This window comes from Nyctereutes procyonoides, unplaced genomic scaffold, assembly GCF_905146905.1.
Source record: "Nyctereutes procyonoides isolate TBG_1078 unplaced genomic scaffold, NYPRO_anot_genome, whole genome shotgun sequence".
NCBI classification, from domain to species: Eukaryota; Metazoa; Chordata; class Mammalia; order Carnivora; family Canidae; genus Nyctereutes; species Nyctereutes procyonoides.
The window spans coordinates 16,527,758-16,555,527 of NW_026575128.1; the positions used below are offsets into that span (position 1 = coordinate 16,527,758).

Consider the following 27,770-nt stretch of genomic DNA (forward strand, 5'->3'; position numbering starts at 1 on the left):
CTGTCTTTTAAGCAAATTTTAAGAAAAAACAGAAAGGAGCTTTTTGTATTTGCCCATTATTTACCTTTTCCAGTGATCTTCATTTTTTCCTATAGATCCAAGTTTCCATCTGGTCTCACGTCCTATTGTCCCAAAGGACATCCATTAGTATGTTTTATAATGCTGTCTGCTAGCAACCAATTCTTTTTTATTTGAAAAAATACCTTCATTTCATCCTTGTTTTTAAAGGATATTTTCAACAGATAAAGAATTCTGGAACAACAGGTGTTTTGGTATTTTTCTTTCAGCACTTTAAAGATCTTCATTGTGTTAACTCCACTATTTATGATGAAGGGTCAGTGGGATGTCTTACCTACATATATAACGTTTCTTTTTCTCCACTTTCAAGATTTTCATGTTAGATATCAGATGCTTGACTATGATAAGCCTAGATTTTCCCAATATTTATCCTTTAAGTTTGCTGAGCTTCTTAGATCTGTTAAGTCCATGGTTTTCACCAAATTTAGGAAGTTTCCAGACATTACATCTTTAATTTTTTTCTGTCCAATACTCATATAGATCAGATAACTTTATATTGTGACACAGCCCCCTGAGAGGATTCATTTTTCTTCAATATTTTTTCTTTCTGTGACAGGATAATTTTTATTGCACTCCAGTTCACTGACTTCTGTTATATTCAATCTACTGGTACATGAAATCTTCATTTTCTGTTCCTATCCTTCTCAGTACTATAATTTGCTCCCTTTTTAATGGTTTTCTCTCCTGAGACTACTTAACTGTTCACTGTATTTTTAATTCTTTAAATTACTTATAATAGCTACATTGCTAAGTCCAATATCTGAGCCATCTCATCTATAGACTTATTCATGAATATGGGTCACAATTTCCCGTGTGTTTGTATGTTTGGTAACTTTTAACACTGACCACTGTGGATATTGCATGAAGAAACTATGAATACTGAACACTGTCAGTTTGTATTTTCTTTAATAAGAATTTTAAAAATCTTATTTAAATTCAATATAATTACCAAATAATGTATTATTAGTTTCAGAGATAGAGGTCAGTGATTCATCGGTCTTATATAACACCCAGGACTCATTATCTCAAGTGCCCTCCTTAATGTCTATCACCCAGTTACCCCATCCTCTGACCACCTCCCCTCAGTTTATTTCCTATGACTAAGAGTTTTTATGGTTTGTCTCCCTGATTTCATCTTGTTTTACTTTTGCCTCCCTTCCCCTATGATCTTGTTTCTTAAATTCCACATATGAGTGAGATCATATGATAATCGTCTTTCTTTGATATACCTTTTTCACTAAGCATAATATCCTCCAGTTCCATCCACATCATTGCAAATGGCAAGATTTCTTTTTTTGATGGCTGAGTAGTATTCAACTGTATATATACCACCTCTATATCCATTCATCTGTCGATGGACATCTGGGCTCTTTCCAAGTCTGGCTATTGTGAACATTGCTGCTGTAAACACTTACGGTGCAGGCACCCCTTCAAATCACTACATTTGTATCTTTGGGGTAAATACCCAGTAGTGCAATTGCTGGGTCATAGGGTAGCTCTATTTTCAACTTTTTAAGGAATCTCTATACTGTTTTCCGGAGTGGCTAAACCAGCTTGCATTTCCACCAACAATGTAAGAGGGATTCCTTTTCTCTGCATCCTCACCAACATCTTGTTTCCTGACTTGTTAATTTTAGCCATTATAAGTGGTGTAAGGTAGTATCTCATTGTGGTTTTGAATTTTTATTTATTTATGATAGTCACAGAGAGAGAGAGAGAGAGAGAGGCAGAGACACAGGCAGAGGGAGAAGCAGGCTCCATGCACCGGGAGCCCGACGTGGGATTCGATCCCGGGTCTCCAGGATCACGCCCTGGGCCAAAGGCAGGCCCTAAACCGCTGCGTCACCCAGGGATCCCTCATTGTGGTTTTGAATTGTATTTCCCTGATGCCAAATAATGTTGAGCATTTTTTTCATGTGTCTGTTGGTCATTTGCGTGTCTTCTTTGAAGAAAGGTCTGTTCATGTCTTCTGCCTATTTCTTGGTTGGGTTATTTGTTCTTTGGGTGTTGAGTTTGAGAAGTTCTTTACAGATTTTGGATAAGTAGGGCAGCCCAGGTGGCTCAGCAGTTTAGTGCTGCCTTCAGTCCAGGGTGTGATCCAGGAGATCCAGGATCGAGTCCCATGTCAGGCTCCCATGGAGCTTGCTTCTCCCTCTGCCCGCCCCCCCACCGCCTCTCTCTTATGAATAAATAAAATATTTTTAAAAAACGATTTTGGACAACTAGCCCTTTATCTGATGTGTCATTTGTAAATATCTTCTCCCATTCTGTCAGTTGTCTTTTGGTTTTGTCACCAATTTTCTTTGTTGTGCAAAACCATTTTATCTTGATGAAGTCCCAACAGTTCATTTTTGCGCTTGTTTCCCTTGCCTCTGGAGACACGTATCTAGCAAGAAGTTGCTGTGGCTAAGGTCACAAAGGTTGCTGCCTGTGTTCTCCTCTAAGATTTTGATGGATTCTTATCTCACAATTAGGTCTTTCATCCATTTTGACTCTATTTTTGTGGATGGTGTGAAGAAATGGGCCAGTTTATTCTTCTGCATGTGGCTGCCTAATTTTCCCAACACTATTTGTTGAAGAGACAGTCTTTTATCTATTGCAATAGATATTCTTTCCTGCTTTGTCAAAGATTAGCTGACCATAGAGTTGAGGGTCCATTTCTGAGTTCTCTATTCTGTTCCATTAATCTGTGTGTCTGTTTTTGTGCCAGTACCACACTGTCTTGATGATTACAGCTCTGTAATGGAGCTTGAAGTCCAGAATTGTGATGCCACCAGTTTTGGTTTTATCAATATTCCTTGGTTATTCTGGCTCTTTTCTGGTTCCATACAAATTTTAGGATTATTTATTCCAGCTCTGGAAAATAAGTTGATGGAATTTTGATAGGGATTGCATGGAATGTATAGATCGCTCTAAGTAGCATAGGTATTTTAACAATATTTGTTCTTCCAATCCATGGGCATGGAACGTTTTTCCAGGTGTTTGTGTCTCCCTCAATTTCTTTCATGAGTGTTCTATAGTTTTCTGAGCACAGATCCTTTGCCTCTTTGTTTAGGTTTATTCCTAAAGTTATCTTATGGCTTTGGGTGCAATTATAAATGGGACTGACTCATTAATTTCTCCTTCTTCTGCCTCATTGTTAATGTACAGAAATGCAACTGATTTCTGTGCATCGATTTTATACCCTGCCACGTTGCTGAATTCCTGTGTGAGTGCTAGCAATTTTGAGGTGGAGTCTTTTGGATTTTCCACATAGAGTATCATGTCATCTGCAAAGAGTGAGAGTTTGAATTCTTTGCCAACGCAGATGCCTTTTTATTTCTTTTTGTTGTCTGATTGCTGAGGCTAGGTCTTCTGGTACTCTGCTGAACAACAGTGTTGAGAGTGGATATCCCTGCTGTGTTCCTGACCTTAGGGGAAAAACACTGTTTTTCTTCATTGAGGATATTTGCTGTGATCTTTTTGTACATGGCTTTTACAAGATTGAGGTATGTTCCCTCTGTCCCTACACTGTGAAGAGTTTCAACCAAGGAAGGATGTTGTACTTTGTCAAATGCTTTTTCTGCATCTATTAAGAGGATCCTATAGTTCTTGTCCTTTTATTAAAGTAGTGTATCACAGATTGATTTGCAGATGTTGAACTACCTTTGCAGCCCAGGAATAAATCCCACTTGGTCGTGATGAATAATCCTTTTAATGTACTGTTGAATTCTATTGGCTAGTATTTTAGTGAGAATTTGTGCATCCATGTTCATCAAGGATATTGGTCTATAATTCTCCTTTTTGGTGGGGTCTCTGTCAGGTTTTGGGATTAAGGTAATGTGGGCCTCATAGAAAGAGTTTGGAAGTTTTCCATTTCTTTTTTTGAAACAGCTTCAAAAGAATAGGTATTCACTATTCTTTAAATGTTTGTAGCATTCCACTGGGAAGCCATCTGTCCCTGGACTCATTTGTTGGGAGATTGTTTTAATACTGCTTCAATTTCCTTGCTGGTTATGGGTCTGTTCAGGTTTTCTATTTCTTCCTGTTTCACTTTTGGTAAATACGTCTCTAGGATGCATCCATTTCTTCCAGATTGCCTAATTTTTTGGCATATAATTGTTCATGATATGTTCTTATAATTGTTTGTATTTCTTCAGTGTTGGTTGTGATCTCTCTTCTTTCATTCATGATTTTATTTATTTGGGTCCTTTCTCTTTTCTTTTTGATAAATCTGTCCAGGGGTTTATCAATCTTATTAATTCTTTCAAAGAACCAGGTCTTAGTTTCATTGATCTGTTCTACTGTTCTTTTGGTTTCTCTTTCATGGATTCTCCTTTAATCTTTATTATTTCTCTTCTCCTCTAATCTTTATTATTTCTCTTCTCCTGCTGGGTTTAGGCTTTATTTGCTGTTTCTCCAGCACATTTAGGTGTAAGGTTAGGTTGTGTAGTTGAGACCTTTCTTGTTTTTTGAGAAAGGCTTGACTGCTAAATATTTTCCTTTTAGGACTGCCTTTGCTGCATCCCAAAGGTTTTCAACAGTTGTATTTTATTTTTCATTTGTTTCCTGAATTTTTAAATTCTTCTTTAATTTCCTGGTTGATCCACTCATTCTTTGATAGGATGTTCTTTAGCCTTCATGTATATGAGTCCTTTCCAAATTTCCTCTTGTGATTGAGTTCCAGTTTCAAAGCATTGTGGTCTGAAAATATGTAGGGAATGATCCCAATCTTTTGGTACTCATTGAGGCCTGATTTGTGACTCAGTTGTGATTTATTCTGAAGAATGTTCCACGTGCACTTGAGAAGAATGTGTTTTGTTGCTTTAGGATAGAATGCTCTGAATATATCTGTGAAGTCTATCTGGTCCTGTGTGTCATTCAAAGCCTTGGTTTCCTTGCTGATCTTCAGTTTAAGTTATCTATCCACTGCAGTGAGTGGGGTGTTAAAGTCCCCTACTATTATTGTATTATTATCAATGTGTTTAATTTTGCTATTAATTGCCTTATATAATTGGCTGCTCCCGTGTTAGGGGCATAAATATTCACAATTGTTAGATTTTGTTGGGTAGAGCCTTTAATTATGATATAGTGTCCTTCCTCATCTTTTACTACAGTCTTTGGTTTAAAACTGAATTTTTCTGATATATGATTGCCACTCCAGCTTTCTATTCATGTCCATTAGCATGATAAATGGTTTTCCACCCCCTCACTTTCAATCTGGAGGTGTCTTTGGGTCTAAAATGAGTACCTTTTAAAAATTAATTAATTGATTGATTGATTGATTAATTAATTAAAATTAGTCTCTTGCAGACAGCATATTGATGGATCTTGCTTTTTTTAACTCAATCTGATACCCTGCATGTTTTGATTGGGGCATTTAGTCCATTTACATTCAGAATATGAATTTAGTGTCATTGTATTACCTGTAAAGTCACTGTTTCTGTATGTTGTTCTCTTCTTTCTGGTCTATGTTATTTTGGGGCTCTCTTTTCACGTCACCTCAAGGATCCCCTTTAATATTTCTTGCAGGGCTGGTTTGGTAATCACTTTTTTTTTTTTTAATTCTTTTAGTTTCTGTTTGTCCTGGAAGCTTTTTATCTATTTTGAATGACACTCTAGCTGGATAAAGTATTCCTGACTGCATATTTCCCTCATTTAGCACCCTGAATTTATCATGCCAGTCCTTTCTGGCCTGCCAGGTCTGTGGATAGATGCTGCCAGTCTAATGTTTCTATCCTTGTAGGTTATGGACCTCTTGGCAAAGCTGCTTTCAGGATTTTTTCTTTGTTTCTGAGATTTCCAAGCTTCACTATTATATGTTAGGGTGCTTATCTATTTTTATTGATTTTGAAGGGGGTTCCCTGTGCCTCCTGGACTTGGTTGGATACCTGTTTCCTTCCCCAGAGTAGGGAAATTCTCTGCTATAATTTCTTCCAATCTACCTTCTGCCCCACTCTACTCTTCTTCTGGGATCCCAATTATTCTAATATTGTTTTATTTTATGGTACTACTTATCTCTTGATTTCCTCCCTTGAGATCCAGTAATTGTTTATCTTTTTCTCAGACAGCTTCTTTATTCTCCATCATTTTGTCCTCTATATAACTAATTCTCTCTTCTGCCTCATTTATCCTAGCAGTTAGAGCCTCCATTGTATATTGCATCTCACTAATAGCCTTTTTTATTTCGACTTGAGTAGATTTTAGTTCTTTCATTTCTCCAGAAACGGATTCTCTAGTGTCCTCTATGCTTTTTTCAAGCCTAGCTAGTATCTTTATAATCAATATTCTGAACCCCAGTTCCGACATCTTACTTTTGTCCATACTAATTAGATCCCTGGCAGTCAGTACTGCTTCTTGTTCTTTTTTTAATTTTTATTTTTTTTAAGGATTTAATTTATTTTTTCATGACAGACACAGAGAGAGAGAGGGGCAAGGACACAGGCAGAGGGAGAAGCAGGCTCCATGCAGAGAGCCCAGCATGGGACTCGATCCGGGGACTCCAGGATGATGCCCTGGGCTCAAGGTAGCGCTAAACTGCTGAGTCACCCAGGCTGCCCTCTTATTCTCTTTTCGGAGGTGAGTTTTTCCATCCTTCATTTTGTCCAGAGAAGAACAGATGAATGAGAGAACAAAATACTGAAATGGCAACAACCCCAGAGAAATATACACTAAGCAAATCAGAAAAGACCCAAAATTGAAAAATAAATAAATAATAAATAAAAACAAAGAGAGAATATAATCAGACAGATGAACAGAATAGAGCAATACACTGGTTATCATGTGTATTTTGGCCCATTTGTTAGAAAACTAGATCCCAAAATTGTAACAAAAGAAAAACCTGTATGTACCCCCCCCAAAAAAATTAAATACAATGAAAGGATAGTCTGTAACTGTAAAACTAAAGAGTAAAAGCCAAAAAAAAAAAAAAAAAAAAAAGAAGAAGAAGTAGAAGGAGATCCCTGGGTGGCTCAGCAGTTTAGTGTGCCTGCCTTTGGTCCAGGGCGGATCCTGGAGTCCCGGGATCGAGTCCCACATTGGGCTCCCTGCATGGAGCCTGCTTTTCCCTCTGCCTGTGTCTTTGCCTCTCTCTGTGTCTCTCATAAAATAAAATCTTTTTAAAAATACATAAATAAAAATTTAAAAAACTCTGACCTAGCTACAAAAGCCAAAGTTGATTTGACTAATGCTCCATTTAGATAATGTCAGAGCAAACACAATTAGTTTAAGATGTACAAGACTGACTTAGTAATACCCCAAGAATTTCTTTCCAGTCACTGTATTTAAAATTTGGGTCATTTCTCTCAGAGAAAGCATCTGACAAAGTACAACAGCCATTCATGATAAAAACCCTCAACAGGGCAGCCCGGGTGGCTCAGCGGTTTAGTGCCGCCTTCAGCCCAGGGCGTGATCCTGGAGACCCAGATCGAGTCCCATGTAGGGCTCCCTGCATGGAGCCTGCTTCTCTCTATGCCTCTCTCTCTCTGTCTCTCATGAATAAATAAAATATTTTAAAAAGAAGAAGGAGGAGGAGGAGGAATATAAACAGACAAGTGAGCAGAACAGAGCAATGCACCACATCCTGAGTGTATTTTGGTCAGTTGGTTAGAAGAGACTACATCTCAAAATTGTAAAGAAAGAAAAAGATACATGTATACAAAACAAAAATTAAATACACTAAAAGGATAGAATGTAACTGTAAAGATGAAAATTAAAAACAACTTTAACAAAAAAGAAAAAGAAGAAGAAAAAAGAAAAGAAGTGAATATGATTAGATAAGTGAAGAGAACAGAGCCATACACTAGATTCTGGCTGTATTTTGGTCTGTTAGAAGAGCCTACATCCCAAAATTATAAAGAAAAACATATATATATAAAAAACCATATATATATATATGTTATATATATAGATGTTATATACATATATATACAAAAATAGAATTATTTTTTAAAATGATTTTATTTATTCATAGAGACACAGAAAGAGAGAGAGAGAGAGGCAGAGGCAGAGGGAGAAGCAGGCTCCATGCAGGGAGCCTGATGTGGGACTCGATCCAGGGTCCCCAGGATCAAACCCCGGGTTGCAGGTGGCGCTAAACCGCTGAGCCACCGGGGCTGCCCACAAAAATAGAATTAAATATAATGAAAGGGTAGAATGCAATTGTGAAATGAGAATTTAAAAATATTTTTTAAAAAGAAAACAGTTTTATTTTGATAAAATAAGAAATTGGTTGGAAAAGGAATGAGAAATAGAATTAAAATTGAAAAACTAAAGAATCATGGGGGAAGAAACCCATAAATTCTATATGACATATATCGGTAGCACTGAAAATTTAAAGTTCTCAATGTTTGAATGGTAAACTTGGCCTTGGCTGGATGTTCTTGTTGATCTTCTGGGGAAGGAGTCTGTTGTTGATTCTTAGGTGTCTTTGCCCCAGGCGGAACTGTAACTTGCCAGGGGGCCAGGCTAAGTAATTGGTTTGGGATTGCTCTATGTGGCTTTTGTTCCCTGAAGGCTTTCCACAAAGCTTCAGAGGATGAGAATGAAAAGGGAAGACTCCCAATCTCCAGCCCCAGAATCTACAGCTCAGGGCCCCACTCCTCAGTGCACCCTCAGGGAAAAGCAGTCAGTCACTCCCGTCTCCCTGGTCTCTGTCCCTGCTCACCCAACCTGTGACCCAGCATCTCTATCTCAGGCACACAACTCCATTTGGAGTCCCCAAACCCTGCAGACTCCTGCAGCACACTCTCACACTGCTCCTCCAGAGGGAAGAAGGGTGGGGGGGGGGGTGTCTCCCTGCTTCTGCTGCCAGCTGGGCCCCTGCTGAGACAGCACTTCAGTTCGTGGTTTATGCTCCACCACCCCCCACACCCCCCACTGGCTGAGAGCCCACTCCTGGGCTCCTTGATTGCAGCTAGCTTCCCGACTCGATGCCTGGGAATTCGCTGCACTCAGGCACACCCCACCCCCGTCTTCCTATGACCTCAGGGATCTTGAGACCACACTGTCCCACCGAGGATTCCACTCCCGCTTCACTGCCTGAGCACCTTCCAGGCCAGGATGTCCTGCACCAGAGCAGCCTTCTAAAAGTTCTGATTTTAGAACTGGTGCTCCGCTGCCAGAGGCTCCCTCCCCTCTGCGGTTTACCTTCCCATATATCGCCTGAGTCACTTCTCTGCACTTCTTACCTTGCAGAAAGAGGTCGCTTTTTTATTTGCAGAGTCCTAGCTATTCTTTTCTTAGATCTCTGGTTGAGTTCACAGGTGTTCAGAATAATTTAATAGCTATCTAGCTGAATTCCTGAGACCAGATGGAACTAAAGTCTCCTACTCTGCCATCTTGGACTCTCTCCTTTTGATGCGTATTTTAACAGGTTGTTCAATTACTGCCTGACCACCTTGAATTTGTGTAGGAATGAGTCTACGCTATGTTTTTGTGTATCTGAGGAAATCCATGGTATTTTTTACTTCTCTAACTTGATGGGACCCAACATTCAAAATCTGAATTGCAGCGGCTTGGTTATACTCTTGTTAGGGTGAGTCTTGAGTAGATCTTATTCTTTATTCTTAAGGCCTGGCCTTTCCAGCACCTTCATGCCAGGGGTAGTAAAGTATTAATGAGATTTCTCCACTCTGCAGGGCTATCACTTCAAAGTCCCTGACTCTTCAGCTGCCCACAACACTGCTTGACCTCCACTCCCATTCTGTGTGCATGGTTATACTCAGATGGTTTTGCCCTGTTCATATTATACAGCCCAGTCCCCAGCTACAGACTCCCAGGAACTGCCTCTGCCCCCAGACTTCCGAGACCCTGTCTCTGAACAATTTCCTACTCGGTGATGACCCATCTCATGGACTCCAACCACTTCAGCTGCCCTGAAGTCTGATCTCTGCCTTGTTAGCCAAGTGGAAGCACTGCAGTATTTAGATTCCAGCTCTCTGAACAAGGTTGGGAAACTGTTCCCCCCCTCCAAAGAGAACCGTGGAGCTCACCTCACAAGTTTCCTTTCCTTAGGGACTAAATTTTATACTGCCTACTGTCCACTGCTTGACAAGAGTTGCTTCATTTATTTTGTCCGGTTTCAGAACTATAGAGAGGCTAGCCCAATACCAGTTATGCCTTTATCATAAGAAGCAGAGGGTTACCCTCAGCTACAAGCTAAAAATGCCAGCCTCTATTTCATTTTTAAGATGGAAAACTAATAGTTAATATAATTTCCTAGGTCTATGAAGTTAAACTAAATCTACCCTTCTCCCAATATCAGATCCAAAATTCAACTTACTTGCCAGATGGTACTCTCCATAGTAATCAGATCAATAATGCATATTTTATAATCTCTCCAATTATGATCTTTTGTAAATATAAGCAAGAACACAGAGGAGTTGCTGTAATGATAAACATGATAGTATGAATTTTTAAAGGTCTCATAAGAAATTAATCCTACTCCTATAAAATATCCACTTATGAAATACAAATAGATAAAAATAGTAAAATATGTAAAGTTTCCATGAAATGGACCACAGGTATTAAGTCTACTGATAGGAGACAACTGCCCAACTCTTCTACAAGGCCTGACCTGAATAAAGCATCAGAGCCAAGGGAAATGTCAGTATTTTGTCTCCATTTTGGAGATGAAGAAACTGAAGTACACCCAATTCCTTCCAAGATTGTGTTGATTTGTTCATTGAGTTAAAGATATGTACATATATTTTTTATCATATTATGTGTGTATACATGTACACACATACATAAAATATAGTTTTACAGTACTTTTTTATTAAGGCTTTAAGATTTTATTTACTTATCTGACACACACAGAGAGAGAGAGAGAGAGAGAGAGAGAGAGAGAGTGAGCACTCACAAGCAGGAAGAGCAGGAGAGGGAGGAGAAGCATGCTCCCCATCAAGCATGGAGCCCGATGTGGGGCTCGATCCTAGGAACCCTGGTACCATGACCTGAGCTGAAGGTAGATGCTTAAGCAACTGAGCCATCCAGGTGCCCCAAGACTATTTTTTTTTTTAGAACAGTATTAGGTTCACAGCAAATTGAGGGGAAAGTACAGGGATTTCTCATATATCTCCAGCCCCTACACATGTATATCCTTCCCCATTATTGATATCCCTCATCAGAGTGGTATACTTTTAAAAGTGATGAACCTACACTGACACATCATAATTACCTAAAGTCCATAGTTTACATAAGGGTTTATGCTTAGCGTTGTGTATTCTATGTGTCTGGACAAAAGTACAAAAACATATTCATCATTATGATACCATACAGATTGATCACTCTAAAAATTTTCTATGACTTGCTTGTACATCACTCCCTTCACTGCCAACCATTAATCTTTTTTACTGTCCCCATAGTTTTGCCTTTTCCAGAAATGTCATATAGTTGGAATCACACAGTATGTAGCATTTTCAGATTGGCTTCTTTCACTTAAAAATATGCATGTAAGGCTCTTCCATAACTTTTCATAACTTGATAGTTTATTTAGTTTTAGCACTTAATAATATTTCATTGTATGGATCTATCACAGTTTATCCATTCAACTACTAAAGGACATCTCAGTTGCTTCCAAGTTTTGGCAATTATGAATATAACTGCTATAAACATCTGTATGCAGGGTTTTTTTATGAATATAAGCTTTCAATTCCTTTTGGTAAATACTAAGGAATGTGACTGCTGGATCACAGAGTTATCTTTAGGATTATAAGAAACTCCCAAGTTTTCCAAAGTCACTGTACCATTTTGCATTCCCACCAGCAATGACTGAGAGCTCCTGGTGCTCCAAACCTTGCCAGCATGCGGTGTTATCAGTGTTCTGGATTTTGGCTATTCTAATAGGTATATAGTGGTATCTCAGTGTTGTGGTTGTTTTGTTTGTTTGAAACAGGCTCCAATGTACAATGTGGGGCTGAACTCATGACCCAGAGATCAAGACATGTTCTATGCACTGAACCACCCAGGCACCCCAAGCTACAGGACTTTTAAAAACAGGTTGAGGGGTGTCTGGGTGACTCAGTTTGTTAAGCATTCAACTCCTGATCTCAGCTTGGGTCTCGATCCCAGGGTCATAAGTTTAGGCCCTGCACTGGACTTCATGTTAGGCTTGGAGCCTACTTAATAAAGAAAAAACATTTTTTTTAAATTTGAAAACAGGTTAATAACTAGATCAATCTTATACTTAAAGCCTTTCAGGTTGAGCATCTGACCCAAGTCCTAGCAATCTGACCAAGACTTGACCACACATAGCTAGCTCTAAGCTGCTCAAAACAAAGCAGTTTGCATCCTGCCACAGTATGTCTTGGGATTAACAAAATCATAAAATTTTCCATCTGGAGGGGACTCCATGCTCCAACATGGCATTTCATACAGACATCTGTTTTAGAACACAACACAGAAGTGCTATTTTATTTCTCTCTCATGTTATAGGGCTACAAGTACACAGGTCTACGTCCATCTTACATGCTGTTTACACAGAACAGCACATAGACCATAACAGGAATAAACTGCTTAGAAAATGAATAATTTAGTGATAGAAATCTCTAGACCCCCTACCACTACCGCTATGAAGGAATTCTAATACATGAATTTGGTAAGTCATAAAAAGTATAAAAACTAAAGAAATGTAATGCTAAGACATTTATTTTTCAAACTTGTAAATGTCCTTGTGTGAAAGGCATAAACACTCTTACTGAGCCTCTCTGAAGCCTCAGCTTCCACATCTGTGGGACAGGACAGTCATGATCAGTCTAAAGTCCGAGGATCCAGTGAAAGTTGGAATGTGTATTGTTCCCATGACAATGCGGACACAGAGTAGACACTAAGTCACTATTCCCATTATTGGCAGCAGCACCAGTATTAACTACAGCCTAAATCTCCCTCCACAACAGGCACCTATCTGCCTTAGGGAGCACCCTCCGGCTGACTCTGTGAATGGAGTAAAGGTCCTTCTTCGCCTTGGTAAACCATCAGAGTTAGTCATATTACCCTGCTTTCTGATGTGACAGCACAGGGAACAATGTGCTACAGTAAGATAGTCTAAAACAACCTATTCAAACTCAAATATCTGAAAGGCTTGGGAGTCGGAATGAGAGAAAGATGTAAATGCTGGTTAGTCAGCTGATAACTCACTCAAAGGAAAGCAGACAGCTATTCATGAACTACTGAGGCAAGCCTACAGCCCTCGTGAGTGGACGGCCACGTCACATCCAAGGTCATAAACCCCTCTGTCTTCTGGAGCACTTTCTTGCCCTTCCCCTTACTTTCCTTCCTTTTTCTTTCTCCACTGCCCTCCTGATGCTCTCCACTATTTCTTCTGAGTCCTTCTCATCTCTTTTTAGCAATCAGAATTCAATCCAATTCTTAGTCTTTGTACTTACTGAACTTTTCAACAACATAATGATACAGGTTTTAAAGACAACAGGGGGGATGGGGGATGTGGGGGCAGGCACCAGGGCGGCTGAGTCATTAAGCATCCTACTCCTGATACTGGCTCAGGTCATGATCTCAGGGTCGTGAGATAGAGCCCCACATAGGGCTCTGTGCTCAGAGTGGAATCTGCTAGAGATTCTCCCTCTCCCTCTGCCTCTCTCCTCCCTGCTCACTTGCGCACACATTCTCAATCTAAAACAAATAAATAAAATTTCTAAAAAAATTTGTAAAAATAAAGAAAAACCAAGATTCAATTCTGGCTCTAATAATTAGCTGTGTAACTTAGGTAAATTAATTAAATACTTCAGTTTGCTCAACGGGAAAACAAGGAAACTGCATTTTGTCATGGCTAGAGTGAGAAGTAAATTATATTTGTAAGTTGGCTAGCTTAAAGTCTGACATATAATAGGTCTTCCATAAAGTTAATGTCCTTCTCAACTTTCTCCAGGAAAACATTATCTAATTCTTGGTTATGTTGTCTACAGGTCAATAGTTCTCGACCGAAAAGGAGACAGCTGTTCCTCGAATGTAGTTTTATCTATTTTATGGATACAGACGAATCTATCCATTATGGACATAGACAATGCCTTTCACTACAGAATTTTGCACTGCAGTGATACAAACACTTTATTTCGGGTAGTCTCCTTGATTTTAAAAATAAGCGAACAGAGAAATTTAAATAACTCTGGAAACACAAAGTAATTAGTAAAAATTATAAGCTGAGCATTTAAGAGGCACGTAAACATTAAATATAAAACAAAAGAGGTGCCTGGGTGGCTCAGCTGGTTAAGCAACTACCTTAAAATATAGTGTTATAGCTTTAATTTATTGTTTTATTTTTATTTATTTACTTATTGTAAAGACTTTATTAAAACCCAGGACCTCTGGGATCATGACCTGAGCCGAAGGCAGACAATTAACTCACTGACCCATCCGGGCCCCCCATAACACTACATTTTAAAAAATGGCTTGACACTGCTTCAGGAGTTTGAGCCAGGTAAGAAATAAATGAGCCTATTTCATAGGAATGGTTCCCATATTACAGTCTCAATACACTCTACCAGGCAAACTGCCAGCTGCCTCTTCCAACTCACTCTAGCATTTTAACCTCACACCTAGGGCCTGACTCTACTCTTGGGTAAATTCTACGCTGGTATCCAATTGTTGTTTGTAAAAATAAAACTATTTTAGAGAAATCACATTCACTGGGAATCAGGACCCACTACCCAATGTCTCCGGCACCTAGCTCAGACAGCCACGAGACAAAAGAAGCCAAAGGAAAACTACTTATGGCCGCTGTGTGATACTTCGAGCTGCATCCAAGAAGAGAACAAGCCAAGGTCAGTGCCGCCCAAAGTGAGCCCTTCAACCACAAGCCTAAAACCACAACACAGAAGCCAGGCTGGATGAATCGAAACTAAGTCAGAAGGGTGCAGAAAGCTACGTAGGAAACACTGTGTAACACAGAAGCCACAGGTACTACAAGCCAAATAAAGGGATTAGGAGTTACTGGGGATGAGGGGTGGGGAAAGCCATTATTCTATTCAGAGGGCAAAATAATTAGACAGGTGAACTTTCTTTAGGGAAAACAAAGCAAAGACAATATCAAATTAAAAACTGAAAATTCAAAGAATAGGTAAAGGTGAACGTTTTAAGGGCAGAAGAAAACCAACTTCAATCCCAAGCCCTAAGGCAATGAATACAAATGGGAGTGGCAATACACTACAGTGATTAAAAAGAACTGCATTCAAAAACTAGAAGTACTGGTAGAGTTTGGGGGTTTTATTGCAGATTAGCATGTTTTCACTGCGATCATAAAAGGATATGCCATGGCATGCAGTTTTTGAAAAACATCAAAGTTCTCAACCTACAGCAACAAAAATGGCAGGCAATCTGAGCCAGGAGCATGTGGCTTCCTCTCACTACCAGTCTCTGAAGAATATGAGAGCACTGCAGCCCCCTGAACCCCCAGTTACTGCCCGCTCCACGATGGGCTTCTCCTGGGGGCAGGCTGGAGCAACCATACTTACTGGAGTCCTCCCACTGGAGTAAATGCAGCTTCCACGCAGAATAATACAAAAATCCCAGTACCAGAAAAAGGCAGAGGGCTAGCAGCAGATTGCGTACAAATACCAAGAGTCCCATCTTCACATGATTTACGATTTCCTACATGACCTAAAATCAAAAAACAAACAAAAAAACAATTTAGGTCTTAAAGGATAAAGCAATCATCTTGTTGATATACTCTACCTTAAAATAAGTGTGCATAGGAGAATTTGCAAATGAAGAACCACCTGAATTCCTGACATGGTGTCCTCCAACCTGCTAGTCCTGGGTCTCAAGAAAACAGCTTCACCAGTCACTCAGTATCCAAGCCAGAAATCAGCGATCACCCCAGTGTCCCTCCTCTCCCTCGTTCCCAGCAGCCAATGACCAAATTCTGGCAATTCCAACCCTGCCAGATAAACCCTCAATCACACCCTCTGCCCGCCCATCACTACCCTAGTCCGTGCCACCACTGGGCCCCAAAGACAAGCTCCCCCCATCTCCAAACTGCGCTCTCCCAAATCCACTTTCCACATGGAAGCAGGACTGGTCTGTTAGCAACACAAAATCTGACATTCCTTTCCTGCTTAAACCCCTCTCCACTGCTGCTGTGACAACACCACAACCTCGGTGGCTGAAAACATGAACATATTATCTCAAGTCCAGGTGTGGTTCAGCAGGGTCCTCTACATGGGGTCTCCCAGGGCCAAGACCAAGGGGGCGGCAGGGCTGTGCTCGGCTCTGCAGACTCCCAAGGCCAAGCCGCCTCCAAGCTCACTCATTCCAGCTACTGGCCAAATGCAGTTCCCTGCATCTGCAGAGCCGGGTCCCCATCTCCTTGCTGGTTATCACACAGTCTCTGCTCCTGTATTTCCTTCTCAAGTTTTCCAAGGAACCCCCTTCATCCACAATGGGTTAGGTCCCTGTCACCCTGAGTTTCTCTACCACATTTTGCTTCTGTGTCTGGCCAGAGAAATTTCTTTGCTTCTCAGGCTCATGTGATGAGGAGGTTGGGCCCTCTTGAAGAATCCAGAATAATGTCCCTATTTTAAGGTCTATAACCTTAATTGCATCTACAAAGTCCCTTCTGGCACATAAGGGAATATATTTTTGGATTCCAGGGATTCAGGTATGGACATCTTTGGGGTGCCATTCCTCCTCACACACCTTTCAGTAAATCCTCAATTCCTTTAGAATAAACTAATTACCCCTTAGAGTCTAGCAGCTTCTGACTGCGCCCCTACTTTACTCTCCAAGCCACCTCTTATACTCCTAACCTTGTCTGTGTCTTCTTCCAATTCATAGGAACGTAGCCTTGTTATTTCTCTCTCCCCGAGGCCTGTCTGGGACATTCTCTGCCACACTGCTTGCACCTATGGCACATTATCTGATGGATGCTCATCTGAAATGGAACATCAGCCAAGAAGACTTTCCAGGATCACCCCCAACCCCAATATTTTAAATAAAGTGATAAAAAGTTATCATTTGCAGATTTAACTGTCCACCTAGAAAAGCAAAGAGAATCAACTGAAAAACCATTAGAACTAATAAGTAGGTGATTATTAAGATTAATTTACAAAATTTTTTAAAGTTTTATTTATTTAAGCAATCTACACCCTACAGGGCACTCAAACTTACAACCTTGAGATTAAGAGTCACATGCTCTCCCAACTGAGCCAGCCAGGTGCCCCACAAAAACCAACAGCTTCTTAAAAACTATACCAGCAATAACTGATGAGAACACATAAGGGGAAGAATTCCACTCATGATGGCAACAAAATCTGTAAAATATCTAAAAATGAACAGGAGGAAATGGGCAAGATTTTCACCAATGAATGTAAGAGATCTGAATAAATAAAGACACATAATAAGCTCCTAAGTGAGAAGTTTCAGCACTGGAAATAATATATCAGTACTCTATAAATTCAATCTGACTCCAGGCAAAACCCATGTTTGTTTGTTTAACTTAAATCTAAAGTTAATCCGAAGATTTCATGCCCAAGAAGAGCCCAGAAATTAAAAAAAAAAAATAGATGAGGATTTGCCTTATCAGTTATGAAAACTGATGCAAAGGATGCCTGGGTGGCTCAGCTGGTTAAGCATCTGCCTTCGGCTCAGGTCATGATCCCAGAGTCCTCGGATCGAGTCCCGTATCTGGCTCCTTGCTCAGCAGGGAGCCTGCTTCTCCCTCTGCTTGCCACTCCCCCTGCTTGTGCTGTCTCTTTCTCTCTCTCTGACAAATAATAAAATCTTTTTTTTTAAGTTTTTTTTTTAAGTTTTTATTTATTTATGACAGTCACAGAGAGAGAGAGAGAGGCAGAGACACAGGCAGAGGGAGAAGCAGGCTCCCTGCACCGGAGCCTGATGTGGGATTCGATCCCGGGTCTCCAGGATCGCGCCCTGGGCCAAAGACAGGCGCTAAACCACTGCGCCACCCAGGGACCCCCCCAAATAATAAAATCTTAAAAAAAAAAAAAACCTAACTCAAAGCTGTAATTCTTAAGATAGATGAGTACTGGCACAGGAAAAGACAAATAGATCAATAGAACAGAGTAGAGTCTACAGATGCACTCGCAAAAGAGACAGATACACACATATATAAATGAATTTACCTTATCTATATAATAATTTATTCTATGATAAGCATATAAATTTCGCAAAGAAAAAAAACATGAAAGGCTACATAGCTAACTGTGATGTGGTTATCTCCAGGAAACACGATGAAACAATGGGAAGTACTTTTCCTTTTATATATGTCTAAAATTCAATTTATTTGTTTTAAGTCGCAAGTATTACTTCTATAATTTTTTTTTAAGATTTATTTATTTGAGAAAGAGGGAGAGAGAGTTGGGCAGCCTGGTGGCTCAGTGGTTTAGAGCTGCCTTCAGCCCGGGGCGTGATCCTGGAGTCCTGGGATGAAGTCCCGTATCGGGCTCCCTACATGGAGCCTGCTTCTCCCTCTGCCTGTGTCTCTGCATCTCTCTCTCTCCCTGTGTCTTTCATGAATAAATAAATAAAATCTTAAAAAAGAGAGAGCGAGAAAGAGAGAGCATGAGCCAGAGAGGCAGAGAGAGAGGGAGAATCTTAAGCAGACTCTGCACTCAGCACAGAACCCTACATGGAACTCAATCTCATGACCCCGAGATCATGACCTGAGCTGAAATAGAGTCGGACACAAAAAAAAAAAAAAAAAAAAAAAAGAGTCGGACACTTAACTGTGTCACCCAGCCACCCTATACCTCTATAATTTTTTATATTAAAAAAAATCAAACAACACATTGTAGAAATGTAAACTGGTAAACTCCTGAAGGAGCAACTGGGAAATAGCTACTGAAATTTCCAACATTCATGCACCTCCACCTGCTATTTCTACTTCTGTGATTTTTTCCTACAGGAACATTCCAACAAATACTTTACAAGATATGTATATGACTATTCATTAGCAATGCTCATTATAATAACAAAATACAAGAAAAAAATTTCAAATGTCCATCAATAGTGAACAAAGAAATGAATTACGGTACATCTACACAATGACATCTCTATCAGTGGGTGTCTTGGCAGGAAACAGATGGCACTCGCAAAGGAATTAACCAAAGGAAGTTAATGATGGGACTTTTTTATAGCTGTGTGATTAGAATTAAAGGAACCAACCAGGGGTGCAGGGGTGGTGAAGCACCCAGGGACCATCAACAGTAGGAAGCTACTCCTGCCTTCAAGGTAAAAGAACAAAAGACAGAAGGGTTCCAGTGGAAGAGAGCTCAGCCATCGGGAGCAGTGCTGGGGGGTGGGGGGACAGCCACTCCAGGGGCAGAGGGGGATACGAAATGCTCTGACTTCTCTCATCACTTTGATCTCTGTCAGTGTCTTTTATCAGCTGATTCCAATTGGAAGCCAGAGGGCAAGGAAGCTGGGATGATGCTGTCTGTAAAGGTCAGTCCCCAGCACAGAGGATACAGGTGGGTAATGGATCAATGAGGGGAGGAGAATAACAAGCATAGAGCATGATGTATTGGTTAGAGAGAGTGAGGCACCGCTGTATGTCCTGACACAGGGGAAATGTCTAGTATATGCTGCTAAATGAAAACAAAAATCGAGTTGTAGAATAGTAATATACATCTACGTAGGGCCTCATACTGGTGGTAACAAACAAGGGCAACAGTAATACTGAAAATTAAGGCTACATATTAAGTACATACTTAATATGCATAGACTGAAAAGTAGAGGGGGTGTTTTATACAATCTATTTATTAGTATATTTATTATTAATTTTAATTTTTATACTTATGCAAATAACAAAGTTTTCAAATTGCAAATGAACTCAGAGACTTGCAATTCTAGCAACACAAAGGACTATATATCCAGTGCTCCCAATGAAGACAAATTTAAAGTATAAGTGGCCTGCCTACAAAAGCAGGTGGCTGTTGGAAAGCCTTTCCCTTCAGAAGGTGGCTGGTACCAGGCCCTCCTCCTTCTGTCTGTCCTGAAAGCAGATGTGATACCTGAACTGCCACAGCCACACAGTGACTCCAACCTAAGGCTCCAGCCGACACACAACCATCAGTCAGCCACCTGACTTATCTGTCCATTCAGCAAATATCAAATATCACAGAGAAGGTTGAACTAATTACCTATTTTACTTCTATCTTTCCCATTATGGAAAAGGATCTTCAAATGAAGAGTTAGAACAAACACCCAAAGAGGAAACTGATTTCTAAAAGTGGATGACATACAAAGAAGAGCTTAAAATAAGTCAAGACCTTTAAGACAAGGAAAAGAACAACATATCGAGATTCTTAAAGAGATAAAATTACAAACTCATTGCTAGGACAAAAGCTTGAGGCTGTGAGAGGAACCCGTCCTCTCACATACTGCTTGGCAGTGGAAAGGAAAAGACCACATCTAACGAAATTACACATGCTTTTACCCTTTACCTCAATAACTTCACTTTTAAGAAACCATCCCAAGGGCACCTGGGTGACTCAGTACGTTGAGGGTACTACTCTTGATTTGGCTCAGGTCGTGACCTCAGAGTCATGAGATCCAGCCCTGCATCAGGCTCCGCACTCAGCACGGAGTCTGCTTGAGATGCTCTCTCTCCCGCTGCCCTTCCCTCGCTTGTACTCACTCTTGCTCTTTCTGCGTCTCTCTAAAATAAATAAAGAAGTTAAATATAAAAAAAAAAATTATCCCAAAGATACACTGACAAAAATTCAAAACAACTTATGCACATAGCTGTTCACCGCAGCACTATTTGTAATATAAGAGAGTAAGTCAGTCCTTCACTGGGATTGAATGAATTATACAACCACAAAAAGGCATGAGCTCTCTCTCCATGTTCCTTTCTGAATAATTTAATCTAAAAGCCATTAAGCTTCAGGCACCAATCAAGGCAGGCATGCATACCTGGAATGAAGGGACATGTGGGGCATCAGTCCATCGTGACTGGTCCGGGGGTGTGGCAACAGGCAATACTGGGATTGACCAAGTAAATAAATATACTGATGCTAAGAGGAGCCAGATTTCTCAATGATGGAGAAGGGAGGTGCAAACAGGAAAACTGGAATAAATTTGGGGGGTGTACTGAAGTTGAAGGGATTGGTGTAAATGGATGGCTTTTGATATATAAAAAAGATATAGGGCAGCCCGGCTGGCTCAGTGGTTTAGCGCCGCCTTTAGCCCAGGGCCTGACCCTGGAGACCGGGGATCGAGTCCCACATCGGGCTCTCTGCCTGCTTCTCCCTCTGCCTGTGTCTCTGCCTCTCTGTGTCTCTCATGAATAAATAAATAAAATACTTAAAATAAAATTAAATTTAAAAGATATAAAAATAGAAGTAAAGATAGTGTGTGCCTTTGTGTGCAATACATGCATAAATTCCCAGCTCTGGTCACTGAAAAGGGCCTGGCAGCAGTCATGCTCTGATTACAGGGAGATGTACATCTAGCAACTAGGTCTTGGTTTTTATTTTATTTTTTTAAGATTTCATTTATTTATTTGAAAGACAGAAAGGGAGCATGAGCAGAGAGAGGGGCAGAGGGAAAAGCAGACTCCTCACTGAGCAGGGAGCCTGACGTGGGGCTCCATCAGGTTTCTGGGATCATGACCTGAGCTGAAGGCAGATGCTTAGCAGACTGAGCCACCCAGGTGCCCCTAGACCTTGGTTTTTAAATACCATTCTTCCCTAATGGGAACCAAGGATCCCTGGAAGAATGGCCAATAGCAGGGCTGAAGCAAAGAAAGTATAAACAAGCCGAGGCTGGAAACTTCTAGGTGCCTAGAAGTAAGAAAAGTCTCAGAGTAAAACCATGTCAGAAGGAAAAAGGAGCCAGCTTGAGGGGCTCCTAATGGCCAGCTAAGGAGCAATTCAGACCAATAATAATAGATTATAACCCATTAACTAAGAACCTAATGAATGAGAGGAGAAAGCTCTCCCTCAGAGCAGAATGCCCAGTAATGAATGCAGAAGGAATAGTGTAATTAGAAAGTCACCATTTGGTGACCATTTCAGTAATAATTTGGCTAAGAAATATCAAAGGATGCTAAAATTAATGGGTAGACTTTTGAGAAATGGGGTATTATACAGTCTTCAAGTATCTGCCCACAAGATGTTTCTTAATTACAGAGGGGAGAAGAGTTGCTTTACAAAGGAGAGACCTGATAGAACCACCATAAACTGGCTGAAGGCTATATGGGAGTTCTCTGTAACATTTTTTGCAACTTTTTTGTAATTTTCAGATATTTCAAAAGAAAAAAGAAACCAAATGCTCAAGTAAGTGTTTGTTTTTTTTTTTAATTTTTTAATTTTTATTTATTTATGATAGTCACAGAGAGAGAGAGAGAGGGAGGCAGAGACACAGGCAGAGGGAGAAGCAGGCTCCATGCACCGGTAGCCCGATGTGGGATTCGATCCCGGGTCTCCAGGATCGCGCCCCGGGCCAAAGGCAGGCGCCAAACCGCTGCGCCACCCAGGGATCCCTCAAGTATGTGTTTGAATGAACATCCAAATGAGACATTTGGCAGCCACGTGAGATGTAACTGATGAAAAAAAAAAAAAGATGTAATTTATGTCTTTAAAAGATTTAATTCATTTGAGAGAAAGAGAGAGAGTGTGTGCACGCACAAGCAGGAGGAGTGGCAGGCAGAGACAGAGGGACAAGCCAACTCCCCACCAATGCGGGGCTCGATCCCAGGACCCCGGGATCATGACCTGAACTGAAGGCAGATGCTTAACCGACTGAGCCACCCAGGCGCCCCAAAAGGTTTTATTTTGTGAAAAAAAAAAACTGTAATGACATAGGGAAATGCTGATGACATACTACTGGGTAAAAAAAAATTGACAAATGATGTACCCAATCATTAACAAAAAAGAAGAAAAAGACTAGACTAAAACATAAGAACACTAACTAGATTAATACTGAAGATTGTTGGGGCTGGAGGAGCTCACGTGGCCTCCCTGAGCAGGTGAACAGCTGCAGTAAACTCTTCAGCCGTAGAGGGAATGCGGCGATCCGGGCTCTTGCCCTTCCCCTGCAGTCATCTTGGAGAAGGAGGTGTTTCTCTTCTGTCCAAAGCTGATACAACACTAAGTGCCAGGAGTTATGCAAAGCACGGGGGACGCTAAGACAATCAAATTCATACCCTGCACTAGAGGGTCCCCAAGTGTGCCACTGACCTTGTAACTGTCAGGCCTGCTGGACGTTATTGTCTTCCCATGCCTTGACCTTTCTGAAACTGGAGGAGGCAGCACAGCAGGTGGGAGAGACCCTTCTCTGCCTTCTGTGCCTACCAAAGCCAGCTCATCTTTAGGGCTCCGTTCAAGTCTTACCTCCTTCAGGAAGCTTTCCTTCATCATAGCCCTATACTCTGTGTCTGCTTCCATAACCTCCAATGCTTACCTGTGTCATAGCATTTATAAAACATCCTGCCTGTTTTTCTGCCTCGGCCAAGAATAAGTACACAATTTGAAAGCAGAAATCTGTAACTTAGGCCTGTGAATCACCTGCCTTTAACAGCACAGCACCACTGTTTAAAGAATAAACTACTGTATTTCTAATGATATGCCCCAACTCCAGACACGGTATAGTAAGTTGTACACATTCCAAAACATAAAACATCCTGAAGGTATGATTTGTGTGCATGTACACATGCACAGCAATTTTTGAATCAGGAGAGAAGCTTGCGGTAATGCGTGCAGCTTAACATTTCCATTCTGCAGACATCCCCAAGGCAATTTCGTTCTGCTTCTGTGATTTAATTTGCCATCATTATGCTGACCATCCCAAACTTGATCTCTTCCATCTAGATAACTACTTCTGAATTTCACGTCCGTGTATTTAACTTCCCACTCGACAGCATCATCTAGATGTTTCACAGATGCCCCAAATTTCCTCTGTCTCCACTGGTCCCCATCTCAAGTAAGAAGCAACAGCCTCCCAGGTGCTTCTGTCAGAGACCTGGAAGTTATCCTTGACACTACCCTCCTCCTCACTCTCACCTCCACATAAAGTCAATCACCGAGTCCTATGAACTTCACCTCTAAAACCCTTCCTGAATCCATCCTCCCTCCCTCCATCCCATTTCAAGTCACTATCATCTTTGGCTTGGGCTCCTACTACAGCCCCAGGTTAGCCTCCCATACCCACTCCCGATCCTCTCCAACTCATTCTCCACACAGCAGCTGATGTGAATTTATCTCACTCCCAGGCTTTAACTGTGCAAATGTCCCACCGTCCTTAGCGTAAGGCCCCATTCCCTTCACAGGGCCTGTAAGGCTCAGGTGCTCTGGCCCCTGCCGTCCTCTCCCCACACCTCTTGCCATCCCTGACACCTCGCCCCGGTGGGTCTGCAACACCAACCACCTCTCAGAGTGTTCCAGGCCCCATGCTCCCTTCCCAGGTCAGGATGACACTGTCTGGACCCTCCCACTTCAGCTCACCAGGTCCCACTCAGCCTTTAATTCTCAGCTTAAAGGTTAATTCCACAGAAAAGCCTTACCCGGCTCCACACTTTAGTTAGGTCTCCCTGTTATAAATTCCCACAGCAGCTGTTTATCCTCATCCCAGTACCCAGGGCACTTGTAATCTTCCGAGTATTTACAGTAATTTGTTTTAACATTTATACTGCAGCTAATCCAGGCAGGGAGTGCGCCTATTTAGTCACCACTGTATCCCTGGTAGGTATTCAAGAACTATCTGCTCACTGACTGAAGATTCATTCAGTCAATGATAATATGCTCACAAAAGAAACAAAGAAAGGTACAAAGGGTATATAATGCTAGGTTATTTTAATTGAGCCATCAAAAGAAAATCATATAAAAATCTGAGCTCACTGAAACAAACTGCACCAAACTCCTGTCATTTCTAAAACAGCCTACAATACGGTTATTTTCTCAACTCTACCTGGCAACATTTTTTAGTCTAAAATGTCAGAATTTTGCTGACCTTCAAATATCAGCCATACTGGATATAAACCCAAGTATGACGAAAGTATGCAGAGCAAAAACCGCTAAGCATTTCCTGAGCATGTCCCCTGTGAATATTTTTGAGGCAAGCTAATTAGAAGTTATTATATGCAGTATTATTTATCATCCAGCTTCCCAAAAAAAGTCACTGAAAAGCTCATCAATTTTTTTTTTAAAGATTTTATTTATTTATTCATGAGAGACAAACAGAGAGGGAGGCAGAGACACAATCAGAGGGAGAAGCAGGCTCCAGGCCGGGAGCCCGACGTGGGACTCGATCCTGGGTCTCCAGGATCACGCCCTGGGCCCAAGGCAGCGCCAAACTGCTGAGCCACCCGGGCTGCCCCTCATCAATTTTTTTAACAAACATTTTTGCTGAATGTACACCTCCTATTCAGACATTATGCATGACTAGGAGGATTTAAGTAGTTAATACGCAATATGTTAAATTATTCTATGCAGAAGAACTGTGCATTTTCTAATTGCAAGTCAATGTGCAGGTAAGTTTATATTGTTAATATTCATATAGCACTTACTGTGGACCAATCACAGGTCTAAGTTTTGAACAATTTAATTCACTGAATCTTCTCGCCAATCCTAAGGTTATCATTCCCATTACATACAGAAAAAACTGAGGCACAGAGAGGTTAAATTATCTTGTTTAAGATCACAGAGCTAGTGGAGTGCCTGGGTGGCTCAGCTGGTTAAAAATCTGCCTTCTCAGGTCATGATCCCAGGGTTCTGGGATCAAGCCCCACATCCGTCTCTCCGCACAGCAGAGAGCCTGCTTCTCCCTCGGCCTGCCACTCCCCCTGCTTGTGCTCCCTCTCTTTGTCAAATAAATAAATAAAATCTTAAATAAAAAAAGATCATCACCGAGCTAGTAAGTGGCAAAGCCAGGATCTAAATCCCAATGATCTGGCTTCAAGTTACAATACTTTTTCATCTGAAGAGGTGCTATAAAGTATATCAAAACAAAACAAAAAAATCAGTATGGGGTCTAAACAAAAATGCTGCAACCCAGTGGAAGAAAGAAGTAGGGAGGGTTGAGGCAAAACATGGTAGATGAAGATCCCAGGACAGAAAAAAATGCTGTCACAGAACAGATTAAAGATCCTTAACAAAGATTACCCAAGCCCCCACCCACTCCCAAATGGCTCACAAGAGCTAATTAAGAGCAGGCATTAAAGGGAGAGCTCAGGGAAAAAATACTAAGAAACACCATTTTTCTAAATAAAATAAAATTAGCATTCGGGCAGAGTGAACAAAGAAAAAAAAATACTATCACGAAAATGAAAGTCTCAGTGGAAGAGAACAAAGTGGTCACTGCTGAAAAGACAGTTAAGAGTCATGAAAGCAACAGTGGGGGTGCCTGGCTGACTAAGTGGGCAGAGGGTGTGGCTCTTCATCTCCGGATGGTGAGTTTGAGCCCCATGTTGGGTGTGGAGTTTACTTAAAAAAAGTAAAATCTGGGCAGCCCGGGTGGCTCAGCGGTTTAGCGCCGCCTTCAGCCCAGGGTGTGATCCTGGAGACCTGGGATGGAGTCCCACATCGGGCTCCCTGCATGGAGCCTGCTCCTCCCTCTGCCTGTGTCTCTGCCCCTCTTTCTCTGTGTGTCCCTGATGAATAAATAAATAAAATTAAAAAAAAAAAAAGTAAAATCTTGGAGGGAGGGAGGAAAGAAGGAAGGAAACACTGGTGGATAAAAAGCAAGATAAAATGAAAAACAGGAGCGCCTGGGTGGCTCAGCCAGTTAAGCCTGGGCTCAGGTCATGATCCTCACTCTAGAGCCCAGTCCCTCCCCCTCTCATGCTTGCACTCTCTCTCCCTCTCTATCAAGTAAATAAATAAAATCCTTTTTAAAAAGAAAAAGAATAAAAAACGTAGGATTACTAAAACAAATCCAAACAACAAAACAAAAACATGCAGCAGCAGGAGTTAGAGGAGATCCACTGTACTCATAGTTGCTATCTGAAAAAAAGAGAACCAAGCAAACAGAACAGCAAAACATATGTAAAAATGGACTAGAGAGAGCTGGGCTGAGGGCGAGTTGTCCCAAAGATACAGTATTCTGGCTTCTCTGAATCACAATGGCCTAGGGGCAAGGATAACCTTGAGACCCCCAAAGGGAATGAAAAAGCTGGGGGGATGCTGAGGTCCTGATGACTCCTGTGTGGGTTACTGACTTACTGCCCCTCAGCTCCACATTCACCGTGTTTGCTTGCTCTGTCAAGATGGATCTACTCCCGCTAAGTACTTTTCTTGCCAGGAGGCAGGATATTGAGTTCTGTCAGTAAAAGGTGCGGGAGGAAAAAAAGGGTTTTGTTTCTGGGTTCCAGTGTGTTCCTCTGGGTAGGTTCCTCTAGCACATCTGGCTTTCCCAGTGCCCAACCATGTGCAATGAGCAGCAGCCAACAGCTGCCCCAAGCACCCTTCTTGGGCGGTTTTGTAGCAGAGCACCTCTGGTGAGACTTCTCTATGCAAACAGCTTCCTCCCAACACCACAGAAGGCTGATTTCCAGCCAATTCCAGCATGCAGCATCACCGGAACTCGTCTGCAACCCAGCAGGCCATGGTCCTGTTCACTACACCCCAAAGTCTGTATCTTGGCTTGCACCAGGTGTGCGGTGGACCGGGGAGCTCTTCAATGAGCCCTCTCTCTCAGCCCTGGGGTGGTGGTTACTCCTTACAAGGTGCTACATCTATATTCTTTAGAGTTCTCTTTATTTCTTTGAAAAGCTTTATTGAAGTAGCATTCACGTACCGTAC

General features: G+C 41.2%; 1 protein-coding gene across 4 annotated transcripts in view; it reads right to left on the bottom strand.

Annotated features, from left to right (window-relative positions):
- ST3GAL3 (ST3 beta-galactoside alpha-2,3-sialyltransferase 3) overlaps positions 1–27,770 on the bottom strand; it is a 194,103-nt gene that overhangs the window by 155,612 nt on the left and 10,721 nt on the right. For all 4 annotated transcript variants that reach the window (XM_055341757.1, XM_055341758.1, XM_055341755.1 and 1 more), the window contains one exon: positions 15,525–15,669. In XM_055341757.1, the coding sequence (XP_055197732.1) occupies positions 15,525–15,639 (115 nt within the window). In that variant the 5' untranslated portion in view covers positions 15,640–15,669. The remainder of the gene's footprint in view (positions 1–15,524; positions 15,670–27,770) is intronic.